A 13,750-nucleotide genomic window follows, 5' to 3' on the forward strand; every position below is an offset into this window, starting at 1 on the left:
CTTGAGTCCTCAAGAATTATCCTTCTTGAAAATCCCTTTTGTTACAGTCCCCCACTCAAAAGTGTACTGCGATCTTGGACTAATGGAATCTAAACCCCACACTCTGCCTCACATCAGCCCTACCTTCCCCACCCCGTCGTTAGCTCCTCACACCCCCTGCACGGCCATGGGCCAGCATGCTGTTGAGTCCTCCGGCCAGACATACTCAGTCACCAGAGGGAAGAGGCTCGTGAAGGACAGGCAGGCAGTAGTGAGGGTGGGGGCTGTCCCATGTACTAGATGTGTAACCTTATGTTGTTACTTTAACTTGCAGTGCCTCAGTTTCCCTTCTCATGAAAATGGGCCTAATAGTATTACTTGCCACAGAGAGATGCTATGGGGCCTAAATGGGTGAAGCGCCTAGAAGAGTTCCTGGTACACTGGAAGCTCTGAATAAACCAACAGGAGCTGCCGCTATGTGACAGAGGTGACTCAAGCATCCCCTCACAGGAAGGGGCACTGCTTTCAGCTGCAGGCAACACAAAACTGACTCAACTGACTGGAAAGAGGAAATTCATTTCACATAACAAGAAGTCCAGGGGAAGGCAGCTCCAGGATTTGTTTATTTAGTGGCTCAACAATGTCACCAAGGACACAGGTTGCCCGCATTACCATTTGGGGCCTTACTGGCCTGGTCCCTGGGCTGTTTTCTTCACGACTGTAGGATGATTATCACAGTTCCATGCGTCCCACGCAGGTGTGAAAATGTCCCGGGAAGAAGGAGCTCTCTCGGGACAAGAAACACCTTCCCAGAAGTCCTTAGGCCGACTACCTTCCCCTCTCTTTGGCCAGAACTGTCACTGGCAAAAAGACTTTACTATGATGGGCTGGGATTAATTAGGACCCACTGCTTGGTGTTGGGAAAGGCCAAGACTTCTTCAAAGCACATGGCCATTTGCGGAAAGAAAGATCACTGACAAACAAAACAAAGCAAAACATACCAGGGTTTTGTGAAGGAGGAAGAAGGGCAACCAGCGGTGTCTTCTGCATTCCCGGTCCCAAGCGTCTGTGATTCCTGGCTTCTTGCAGCCACGTGTCTTACTTACACAGTTCTTCCTGCTTGGAGCTCATCCACTAAATCTTTGTATGCCAGGGTCTGTGCTGGGCCACCTTCCCAATGGGAATCAAAATCCGTTTTTCAAGCTTTAGATCAAGAACCAACAATTCCGTGGAGAGATTTCTTACCACAATCTGCTTGCTTTCAGAGTAAACTAGACAATCCCCACCACTCTTTACTAACTGGCTTATATTGCTTTAGAGATGCTCTTCTTCTCAGCTGGCCTGTGAACTCCTCAGGGTCAGAGACCTTGAATAAACTATCTTATTCCATTTGGATCTTCCATGTACTTAATTGTGGCCAGCCGCAAAGATGGTGCTTAATCGATCCTTGTAGGACCTAATCAGAAGACAGTCTTTAAGTGTTCTCTCTGGTAGGTGCCTGAAGGTACTATGCTCAGCACCATGGGAGACATAGAGGAGAACAAAACACAGTTCATTTCCCTCCTGAAGCTTGTGGTCCAGGAGAGGAGCTCATATGATAAGTGCTGTCAGGCTGAGAAGTCCGTCTTCCACCACCCAAATTACTTTTTGTTCTTTTGGCTTTTTCACTTGTTCTCCTCCAGTAACCTCTGGACAATGTTGAAGCCACACTGGGACACCCTGCTGGAGCCTTGTTTCCATCTGCAGCATCCCAGACGGAATCTTCTTGATCTATTCCTTCCCATCCTTCTCCCATTCACACAAAACTTATCCTTCCTAACTCCCAAACTCTGTTTTTTTTTTAAGATTTATTTATTTATTTGAGAGATGGGGGGATGGGCAGAGGAGGGAGAGGGAGAGAAATCCTCAAGCTGACACCCTACTGAGCACAGAACCAGACGCAGGGCTGGATCCCACGATCCTGAGATCATGACCTGAGCCAAAACCAAGAGTCAGATGCTTTACTCACTGAGCCACCCAGGTGCCCGCAATCTCTATGATTTTAGGAAATTCTGGTTTAAGATTCGTCTCTAAGAAACCAGTTCATCGAAAAGTTTTCAATGTTACCCCTCCAGGGCACATGGAAAATCTGAGGGCACTCCTGTAGGTGCAATGAACCAATCCAAGGACGTGATTATAATAGTGGATTTTAGGGATCTGCCAGCTGGTGGTGGAGTTCTTTTCTGGCAAGGCACAAATTCGCTCATCATCAAGAATTCTACAACAATGATCCTTTATTCTTTGTCTAGTCCGGAGACTTTCACAACATTTGCACTGTTTGCAGCAACTCTTGAGAAGCCACTCCCTTTGGACTAAACTTAGCGCGAGCGAACCCAAGCTGTCGTGCATTTTACAGGTTAACGAGAGATCAAGGTTATTTGAGGAAAGGTCTACTCAACTCCTGCCTGTATGTACGTATTTCCTTCTCAGTAAGGAAATTCTCCCACCCCTATTCTTTTGATCACCATGGCTGGGATTGCCAGGAACAAAGGAGGAAAAGGACAGAGTCAGATAAAAAAGAAACAAAAATCAGTTTGTTTAAATTGCCAGGGAAATCTGCCTTCGGCTAAAGGAAGTCAAAACCAGAACATCCTGTTCTAGTTAATGAAGCTCATTTGCTCCCAGCTTGAGCAGAAAAATAGAATCTGTGCATCTGTGCGGGGTGGCCCAACCTTTCCCGCCTTCACTCGTAGCTTCTACACCCAAACTCATGGATGGCTGAGGGTTCCTTGGTCCTCCCCAAGCAGCAGGATGCTCCTTCTGGATGCTAACATCCCAGGCAGGTCACAGACAGTTAAGTACACACTCACTTTTTTGTATGTAAATCTTCAAACATCCTCTACAAAAGAAAAAGCCAATTCCCTATAATTCAGACATGAGAATAAATGATCCTTCTCTCCTCTGTATCTTTCTTCCAGAGTGTTTCAGTGATGTGGGACCCAGACACAATTTAACTTGCTCCACGTGACAGTCATGCCAGATAAGAGCTGAACCACCCGATGCTTTGGAAGGACTCCCTCGTGCCACCTTCTTAGCTCTCTTCCAGCATCAATTCCCAAGCATGGAACAACCCATGACGGACACTGGACGGCCCGTCTGGTCTGCCTGGGAAGGGGCCCATATGTGAGTCAGAGCTCTCAGCAAAATGACACTTCTGCAGATAGGCCTGCAAGCTTTTCCTTGTCAGAAAATGAAAAGTATGTGTTTTCATCTACTTTTGCATCTTCCTCCCTTCGATGCCAGACACCTCAGAGGCAAACGTATAGCCACAGTGCTCTAGTCCGCATATACAGTCTAACATTTATAGACTACCAGGGCTGGAACTGCAAGGAGTCCCCGAGATCCCCTAATAAAATTCTCTAGTTTTATAGATGAGCACATGGTGGCCCAGAGAGGGGGAGGGATGTACTGACAGTCACACGGCTAAAACTCTAAAACTGGGACCAAGGCCTATGTCTCATGACTCCCAGCTTTTGCTACCAATGCACAGCAGGGCCTGGAAGCATCCACTCCCTCTGCTTCCTTCAGATGGTCTCCATTTAGTTTTCAGGGGGCAACTTTTTGCCAGCTTTTCATCCAGTGGCTTTCAAAGTATGGTCCCTGCCCCAGCAGCATCCGGGTCACCTCAAGAATCTGCGTTTTACCAAGACCCCAGGTGATTCTAATGCATGCTAATCTGTGATGCCCTACTTCAACCTGTTCGCCCCACCCACCCACTTCACAAGAGGATCAGGGCACTAGTCAGATCCATCTAATTTCACAGCCCCTTTTTGGCTTGGCTCTTCGAGTGACCTAAGGTGGACATTCATTGAAATTACCTCTGGGGAAAGAGGTTATGGTAAATTTGTGAACGGGAGCTGGAGTGGAAAGCTAGGGACCAGCACTCGCTCCCACCTGCCCTGTTCTTCTCTCTCCACAGACTTGTTCATTTACTTCCTTCTCTTCTCTTCCTTCATAGCTGGCATCTGCTTTTGGTCTACCATGACCCAACTCTGAAGTCTAAACCACAGCATACTTTTTGCCTCAATTCCTCTTCCTAACTACAAAATTCTCCCTACATAACTTCCCCCATTTTCCCATGACACTCCTGACAAGGACTCCAACAGGTCCAGCCCATCTTTTGAGCCAGGCCACGCTGGTCACTCAAATGTTCGGTCATCTTCTGTCTGATGCGTTTTCCTGTCTAATCAACTGCTGACATGGGGGGTGTGTGTGCAGTTTGGGAAGGGAAGACTTCGGTGCAGTGACAGAGGCTTCAGAAGGAAACTGGGGGAGGAGGAAGGAAGCACCCTGGGGACTCCTTCCCACCTCCCCCTCCACTGATCTTGTGAATGAGACCTGAGGGAACCCAGCAGACACTTCAACAGTTAGGCTTGTGGAGAGGGGTGAGCTAGGGATGGAAGTTCTGTTATATTATCATGATCTCAGTCTTCGATACACTGCCAGGCTGGGGTGGCCTGGAATAGGGACAGCACTTTATTGACTCCTCAAAAGTCACAGAAGATCCGAGCTGGAAGAATTGTAGAGATCACCCAGCTCAGCTGCCTGGGACCCACCTCGGGAATTCAGACTTAAAGCTCCCACATGCTTTTAATGCACGCTGTCACTGAGAGCTATGGCTCTAACTTGACCCTCTTCGTTTTACAGGTGGGGAAACAGGCTCAGCTACATGACGTGACTGTGGCTCTTTTAAAGATATCTTCCTAACTTGGTTATAGAGTTTGGGTTATTAAATCAAAAGTGGTTAGAGCTGGAAGAAATCACAGAAGCCATGCAGTCTAAACCTACACTTTGACTTGAAACTAAGGAGCTAAGTGACTAGCCTACAGAGTCAGCCAGGAAGCGGGTGGCGAGGGCTCCAAACCACGTGTCTGGACTCTTAACCCAGCACTCTGTGCACAACACTAGGGCTGCCAGAGGAGAAGCTAGGCAGACCCAGCTGCAGACTGTGTTGCTTGCCCTGCTCCAGGGAGCCTTTCCAGCGGCACAGCTGAAACAGCTTGGCAGAGACACCTGGTGTAACTGGATGGGACGCAGTCTCGGCCAAAAGAATCAGCACTTTGGTGCCCTGAGGATGGGGAGGAGGCAACCGGTCTGATGATGCTAATTCTTGCCTTCTCCCCACCTTCCAATTATGCCGGGAGTGTGTGTGTGTCTGTTCCTGATCAACTACCCGCTGGGCTGGAGTCCACGTGATAATGGGCTCAAAGGCCGTCCCTGGGTGTCAGGGGTCTACTGATGTTTGCTGAGGTAAGGCTGTCTTTGTTTTCCAGAGTGGATTTAAGTCCAGATGTTGGTGCCCACTGGTCCTGTGTAGGGCTAGAAATGGCTTCAATTGGCATTTGGGAAGCAGAGGCATGTGCCTCAGGGCCCTTGTGTATGTGTGTATGCGTGTACGTGGGGAGAGATGATTGAAGATAAAAAGATTCCAATGGAAAAACAAAAACAGATAAAAGAGTAAATAAAAAACATGTAGGTTCTCAAAAAGAAAAAAAAAAAGAAAAAAAAATGAGGCAATGGCTTAACAGACATAATGAGGGGGAAGCAGGAAGCCCAAGGAGGTGAGTATAAGCCTTAACCACTCCCTTTTTGGTGGTTGGGGTGAAGGAGAAGTGATGAAGTTTGTGGAGAAACTGGACAAGGAGAAAGCACATGCACATACATTCAGTTCCTCTGACCTTTATGACATCCCCATGAGGTGGACAGTCCCTGTGATCCAGGCTTGGGGGAGGCGGAGTAGCTGGGCTCCATGGTTAATGGGGGAGCTGACGCATTCCCTCTGGACTCCAGCCCCAGTGCTCTGCCCACCACGGGATAGTGTGTGTGTGTGTGTTTGTGTGTGTGTGTGTGTGTGTGAAGGGAACTTACATGAAGGCAAGCATGCAAATGTTTATCTCTGAGGTGTCACGTTGACCAGGCCCACAAGCAGCTCAACGGTGAATGCAGGAGAGACACGGGAAGCTGGTCAGCTATGACGTCTTAGACAAGTTAGCCTTAGTTTTCATCTGGGTAAAGTAAGAAGCCCCTTTTGGGGTTGTGGAGGGCTCAGAGATAAAGGACCTGAAGTACCTAGCCGAGGGCCCGCCAGGAGCTTCGTAAGCATTCCATAAATGGTAGCAGTTACTGTCCCGCAAAAATGTTACTGGATTTGCAGATAAGGAAGACAACAGCCTAGCTCAGGGCCCAGGGCTGATGGCTTTGTCCAAATCCACACCTGACTTCAGGTGTGTTCCACAGAGCCTCCGCCCAGTGAAGCCAAAGCCCATTTCCTACTCTTGCCTCTCCCACTCACCATAGCCTCTAGGTCTGCACCTGTCCCTGCCAACAGGTTTGCCTGGTGGGCACAAGTACAGATCATTTCAGGTCTGTGTCCAACAAGACAGGAGGACTTCAGAGGACTGAGCTGCCCTCAGTCGGGTCACAGTTTAGACTCTTGAGGGTGACTCAGAGTCAGATGACAGAGCCCCGGGGGCGGGGGGTGGCTGGGCAGGTCACAGCTTCTGAGCACTTAGGAGGGCCGGGCCCTTCACACAAGGGATCTCACTGAATCCTCACAAGCAGCCACATGAATGGGCATCACTTCTATTTCACAGATGAGGAGACTAAGGGGGTGCTAAATTATCAAAAGTCATCGGAAACTGGGATTCAAGGCCAAGTCTGCCTGGCTTCAGAGTCCGTGCTCCTTCTACTACCCACAGCACAGCCCTCATCACCCATACAGGTGGGACCCCACAGAGGCTGGGGAATGTTAGGGTTCCAGGGATGTGCACATCTCTCAGAGCCCAAGAGGATGAAGGTGAAGACGGTGAAGACAAGGTTTAAGCTTGTGAGGAACTGGACAAGGAGAAAGCACATTCACACACATTTAGCTCATCTGACCTTTACGACCTCCCCATGAGGTGGACAGTCCTTGTGATCCAGGGTTGACCAGGTTGGTCAAGATGGAGGTGCCTGGGGGAAGGGAGGGTATTCCCTCTCACTGGACAGCAATCTACACCATATTGGCTCCCCCCGCCCCAGCAGCCCCTCCTTAGCTGGGTTGCATTTTGGACTCCTGCCGGGCCTCACCCGGGGCTTGCTCCTCTTCTGAGTCACATGTTAATGACACTGAAGGCCCTTCCTTTAAGCCAGGCTCTGCAGGATCTATGGCCCATGGAGGCACATGCAGAGGATGTGCCAAGGGAGAGGCAGGAAGGTGCAGAGGAGGCTCCACAGAGCCCAGAACCTGGTGTGTTTATCTGCCTGGGGATATTCAGGTGCCCTTGAGATAGTCTAACATCTCCCTCAAGGCTGTGAGGCAATGCAGAGCCCCGGGCACATTGGAAGTTCCATTTTAGCATCAGCTGGACCTAATTAGTTTGGAGGGGGGCAGGCCCTTTCACAGAGGACTCCATTGTTCCTGGGAACCTGGCAGGAATGTTTATCATTTCAGAAACCAAGAAGGAGCTGGCTCTCTCGGTCTTGGCCTTGGGGCTGTCCTCCTTTCAGATGCTAATCCATAAAGTCATTTCTAAGCCAGGCCTCAGATGAAGCAGGGCTGAGGTGGAGCCCAAACTCTCAGTTCCTTCAAGAGCAAGGCAGGTGTGGAATCAACACCTGGAAAGCAGCCAAATGGAAACCTGGAGCAACAGCTCAGAATGTCACATGTCAAATAGTTTAATTGGGTAATCATCTGAAGAGGTTTGTGCAAAACATATGCTGGAAGTCTGTACCAGGAGTGTGAGGAAAGAATCCAAGAACACAGTTCAGTCTGCCCACGCCTGCCTCAGCCCTGCACAGCCTCAGGCCCAGGACCTGCCTGGATCATTCTCTCGCAAGAGAGGCTCAGGAAACAGGATCTAGCGATCCCCACCTTAGAGCCCTAGGCAATCAGGCATTCCTGGAGCCACAAGGGCACCCAGTCCCAAATGCCCACCAAATGTGACCAGTCCCAGACAGCAGCAGGCAATGGAGCACAGTGCTTCATGTCCACATTCTGGTTTACACTGCATGGGTTTGAGCGCCAGCCTTGCTGGGTATGAGCTGTGTGACTTTGGGCAAGTCACTTCTCTGTACCTTAGTTTTCCCATCTACAAATGGAATGATGGTAGTACCTACCTCTTAGGGGATCATGATAATTAAATGAGCTCATATATATAAAGATTTCAGAATAGCACCTGGCTTTCAGCAGTTTACCACCCTTCTCTCCTGCTCCGGATCAACTGCAGGGTTGTTTTCCACACTAAGTGTTCAGCTTCTGTAGTACCCTGACTGCACCCACTCAGGGCTGACCTGGTTCTCTGGGCTCAAGTTGGTGGCAGGGCCCTGTTTCCACCCATATGAACCCCCCACTTGGCCACCATGTCCCTCTCCATTGCTGACCCATCGGAGAACTGCCAATGAGGCCTAAACCCAAGTGACATCGCTCCCTATGACTCCAACCCCTGGGCTGGTGGGAAGGATACCAAGCACTTTCCTCTTTTTGGGCAAAGCCACTGGCCAATTCTCCTATCTCTCCAATCCCCTGTTTCACCCACCAGGAGGTCTCAGAGGCCTTACTTCTAGCAAGGGGGATGTGGGTGTGCCTGGATCACCAAATACTTTCGCCTGAATTCTTTGCTTTTGTTCTTTTATGGCCCAGCTCAAATGCCATGTTTTTAGCTTGGCTTTCCCTGATTCTCATGGTCAGAATCCTAACCTCACCAGTTGCTCAACTATGATCTTGGACAAATTCCCTTCCTCTGGTCACCTCAGTTTCCCCATCTGTGAAATGGAGATACTGATACCAAACGAACCTGATAGGACATTGGGAGGATCCATTATAAGCCAATGGATGTAAAAGCCTACCTCCCCTTGCCTTACGTTTCTTGCCAGGCACAGAAGGTGGGGAGATACCCAAGTGAGCTGACTACATAGGTGCCTACAAAGCCTATAAAAGCAAGCCCTTTCCTGGAATGCCCATTCTTCCTTCTTCACCCATGGAATTCCTGTTCAATCTTCCAAGACCAGCTCAAATACCATCTCTTCTGTGAAGCATTCCTAACTGCCCCCAGGGAAAATAAATTTCTCTCTTCCATGTACTCCTGTAATTCTTTGTCTTTATTAAATCTCTTATTTTTTCATAACTTTTATTATATTTAACTTATATCATTATTGGGTTCTGGAGGCAAATCCTGCTTGTATAGGCAGGATCCTGACCCTATTGTTGGTTTATCTGGAACCCACAACTGAATCTACAATCTAGTCCGTGGAGTCTGTGGAGAAGGGCTTCCACACAGCCTGGGAGTGGGATGGCCTTGCATTTCCACAGGATCTCAGCTGCAAGCCAGCAGAGGCAGTGAGCTATGGCTAAAGGAGTTCAGGAAACAGTGGGTTCTGGAAGAGCCAAAGCGTGTCTGTAGTTAAACGTGTGAGTTCATTTAGTGTTCAATGACTCGATTTTCTTTTTTAAAAATTTAATAGCGGATGTGTATAATATGACTCTACTTTTAGCAATTCTTCCTTCCTCCTGTAACGGTCACTGAAGACAAATCAACACTCACATTTATGCCAAGTTCCTTATCTACTCCTCACATTTTACCCTCACAATAACTATTTGAGGTGGGTAGTATTATTACCTGCATTTCATAAATGCGGGAATTAAGACTGAGAGAGGATAAGGAGCATGCCCAAGGTCAAGGAGACTAAAACTCAGGGCTGACGGCAAAGACCTATCTCCTCCTACTCAGTATGCAATGCTACTTTCCCATTAGCGTGTCAAGTACTTGGCCAAGTACTGGTCTAGTCCATACGAATGGATCTGACATGTTTCCAGCACCCTCAAGAAATCTGCGTTCCGGTAGAGGAGGCCGATATACACATGATTAAAAACATGAAGCACAAAAAGTATAACTATGGGCTAGAAGTATGTGATGAATTGCAGGGGTGCCTGAGGGGGGCATGGGCAGTTCAGCCTGGGGGGATCAGGGAGGGCAGAGAAGCCTAGTCTCGGGTGACTTTGAAGGCTAGCCTCCATTCTGACGGAAAGAGAATGAGGACAGGAGAGCACGCAGATGTGGGAGGCAGAAAGGACCACATATGTGAAGGTGTGGAGGGTCAGAGTACCAGGCATCCTTGGGCATGGGGAACAGATCAGCATACCTAGGGCATGGGATTTCTGAGTAGGAGATGGGCTGTGACAGGCTTGCTTTTGTCAAAGTGATGGACTTGGAGGCTTGGAGGCTGCCTTGGAGCCTTGGAGGCTGCTGACAGCCTCAGAGGAAGGAAATGAGCTGACCTGCACTGGGTGGGAGAGAGGCCCTGGGAAGATGATTTCTGAGTAGGAACTGAGAGGTAAATAGGGTCCTGCATCCTTCAGAAAGGTACCGTCAGCTCCCAAGATCTCTGCCAGGACTGGTTTCTGAATGAGAATAAGAGAAAAGGAGTCTCTTTCCTGTTGAAAGAGGTAGGTTGAAGACCAGAACTGCTCCGGGTCCCAGTGCAGCACCCCCCACAGGAGTGCAGGAGCATGGCTATTCTGAGTGATAAGGACGTGTCGTTGTCCATAGCTGCACACCGCCCCCACCCCCCGAAGATGAGATCTGACACACTGCCCTCTGCCAAGGGTGATGCTGGGGCCAGAAAAGGAAGGAGGGGAACCAGCATCAGTCCCTGGGCTCAGCCTGCAAGGCTGAGTCCATATACTGGCTTCAGAACTGGAAGACTGCTTTTCCAAATTAACAAAAGATGTTCGAGATCCATGATTCCACGTTCATCATATAGCAAATGATTTATACACGAAGATTTATAAATTCTATGGAAACATAAATGACATGTCTCTGCACAGTACGCTGTATCTTTACATGGTCTAGCATGGATTAAAACAATGTCCCATTGCATATAATAAACCCAGGCAACTTTTTTACCGTCGGCACTGGAAATACATATTGATAATTACCAGGCACCTTGCACTGAGGATTTTTGGAAAATACTCCCATTTTTCCTTTTTTACATATTTTTAAAAAATATATCTTCTGAACTCATCACGAAAAAACAAAACAAAACAAAAAAACCCAGAACGACAAGCAATCTTTTTAGAAAACTGCCCCCAAATTCTTTGGCTCTGAAAGAAAACGTAATGCCAAATTTTTGCCTAATAAAATGACATTTTAAGTGGAATCTGAGTCAAGCCCCAAAGAAGGAATGAATACTGGTTCTTTGAGTCAGCAAAAGAATTCAGTCTTTGGTATCCAACACTCTATTATTCATTGGCCTGAACTGGCAAGAGAGCTGTCGGCACTGTGGAGATGACCAGAAAAGCAGGGGGTGGGGGTCAGGGGTAGGTGGATAATGAGAGAAAAACAATCTGAAATACCTCTCAGGCCAACTTTGAGCAACATGTTGGGCATTTATCATCCAGAGGTGGTGGAGCTTGCTAGATACTCTCTCAGCTCATTTCTTTGTGCATGGGGTAATTTCCTGAGCAAGTGCTTAAAATCAAATGTCTTGTCGAGCCTTTGGCTCAGTCAGGCACAGCCTCCAGAGCCCCATTAAGCAAGGCCAGAGGAAAGAATTGATTTCCCTTTATGAGACAGCCCCTCCCTGAGCCTGTGCCCCGGGATGGCTCACCGGGGCCTGCGGAAGGTCAGGCCATAGTGCTGACAGGCCAGCCCCACGGTGGGAGTGTACACGATGGGCATGAATTTCTCCACGTCTGACGTCAGCACTCGGTAGAAGAGCTTCTCGTTCCTGTCCTGGAGCGTCATGAGAATGATGTACCTTGGAAAGGAGACAAGAACCAAGCTGGTCACATGAGCCCCACAGGTGGCAGCACTAAGGGCCCCTGATGCAAAGAGGGCTCCCACTCAGCTGCTTACAATGGCACCTTCATGGCCAAATCACCATCTCCCCTAAGCATGGGTCTCATTTTCTATGAAATGAGGAGAATATCATCTACTTTATAGTACTTACTATTATTCGTGGTGTAGGCACAATTCTAAATATTTTACATTAACTCATTAAAAACTCCCAAAGACTCGTGAGGTAGGTACTAAAATACTGGCTATTTTAGAAATCAGGAGACTAAGGCACAGAGAGCTGAAATCACTCACCCAAGGTCTCATGGCAGAGTAAGGATTTGAACCTAAGCAATCTGACTCTAGAATCTCAGCCATGGTGCCAGATGGTTAGTTATGTTATTACTATGTGGACATTGATGAACGGCAACAGAATCGTAATATGCTGGGGCTGGAGTGGGGTCCAGGAAGATACCGAACACACCAGTGATGTATGAACTGGGCTTTCCCACCACACGGGGCTGGTTCCTGTCACAACCAGAACTCACAAGTGGCTGAGTACTGCTTGACCTCAGGACACATGCTCCAAAAAAACCACATGCTCCAAAAAAATCTCTTTCTCACCTATTCCCTGAAGCCTAAAATCACTAAGCCAGGAAAAGAGCCTTTCATTCACAGTCCTGAAAATGTAAAAACCTTGGGACTAAAAAAGCCAGGGTCTGAAATTTATGATGGGGTGTAGGTGACTACTGATATCACACTCTTTCTGGACAATAGTTTAGGAGAACATGGAGGTACTTGAGCCCTGGCATGGAATGGGGTGGGAGAGATGTTCCCATATGGGAATGATCCCTGTACCAGGGGTCCCTGTACCAGCCTGGTATCAGGCTCCTGGGTTTGAATCCCAGCTCTGATGCTTCTAGTTTTATCACTCTGGGGAATTCATGTGACTTCTTGGGGCCTCAGTCTCTTCTTCCTCCGCAAAGGCACTGGTCCAGAACTAAAAATAGTGTTTAGAAGAAAGGGAGGATTTCTGCTTAGAATACCCATCATCTCAGCTCATTACTGGCATGAACATTCTCTTACTTAGTAGCCAGTTGTACACATCTCTTCCCAATTCTACATTCAGTGATGTCGAGTTGGTAACTTGAAATCAGTCATGGTTGGGATATTGACGTCATGGAAATGGGCAAATGCTACAAATCAGGGCTCCCTCGGTGCCCCAGAACCAGTTAGTAAACATTTACCAGCATACCATTACCCTTTCCCAAAAGAAGTTGGGGAGCCTCCTTAGCATTTCCCTGAGCACCTGCTGAAATAAGGAATTGTGGGAATGAGTGGGTCAGAGTGGTTAGCAGAGTATCAGGAGCAAGCTCTCTGGAGCTCCCAGGATTAGGACCATCCCCCGCTCCCTGGGCCTGCCACGTCTTCCCCAACATATAAGTAAGGTCTATCTATCTAGCTGAAAAAAAAAAAATCGGAGAGGTAAGGATTTGGGACTTCTAATTTTGAGGAAAGGGGATTTCACATTAGACTTTAATTCTTTGTAAATGTAACAAAAGAGGGAAGTTCAGGTTGTTCAAAGTTAGAGCATGTGTAATGTTGCTGGTTGAATTCATCGTGTACTTTCTGGTTTGCTCTTCAGGGTGACATAGCTAGACCTAGTGTGCATGGAATAAACAAAAGGGAGAGACAATTTGACCTGGGCTGCAGTATGGCCTTGGACTTAATGGGAGTGATACCCACAGAGTTCAGTCCTTCAGGAATAGAGGAGGGGGAAGTAGGCAGAGGTTTCCTTATCCACTACCATTTGTAAGCAATGGCCACTGTGGGGGGAGGACGAGAAGGTGAGTGCAGGATCACCCTAACATGCTGCTGAGCTCTCCCCCCAAGGGGACAGCCACACCATCAACGACCCCAAGTTTTGGCCATTAAGCTCTATAGATATGTAGGGGGAACCCACATCTTCCCCCTAAATT

At 48.2% G+C, this 13,750-nt stretch overlaps 1 protein-coding gene across 1 annotated transcript in view; it reads right to left on the reverse strand.

The window, feature by feature from the left end:
• The window catches only part of ME3 (malic enzyme 3), a 204,266-nt gene that overhangs the window by 93,570 nt on the left and 96,946 nt on the right, over positions 1 to 13,750 (reverse strand). Inside the window, exon 3 of the mRNA XM_040630945.1 lies at positions 11,605 to 11,754. Within this exon, the coding sequence (XP_040486879.1) occupies positions 11,605 to 11,754 (150 nt within the window). The remainder of the gene's footprint in view (positions 1 to 11,604; positions 11,755 to 13,750) is intronic.

Source organism: Ursus maritimus, unplaced genomic scaffold, assembly GCF_017311325.1.
Source record: "Ursus maritimus isolate PB19 unplaced genomic scaffold, ASM1731132v1 scaffold_16, whole genome shotgun sequence".
Classification (NCBI taxonomy): Eukaryota; Metazoa; Chordata; class Mammalia; order Carnivora; family Ursidae; genus Ursus; species Ursus maritimus.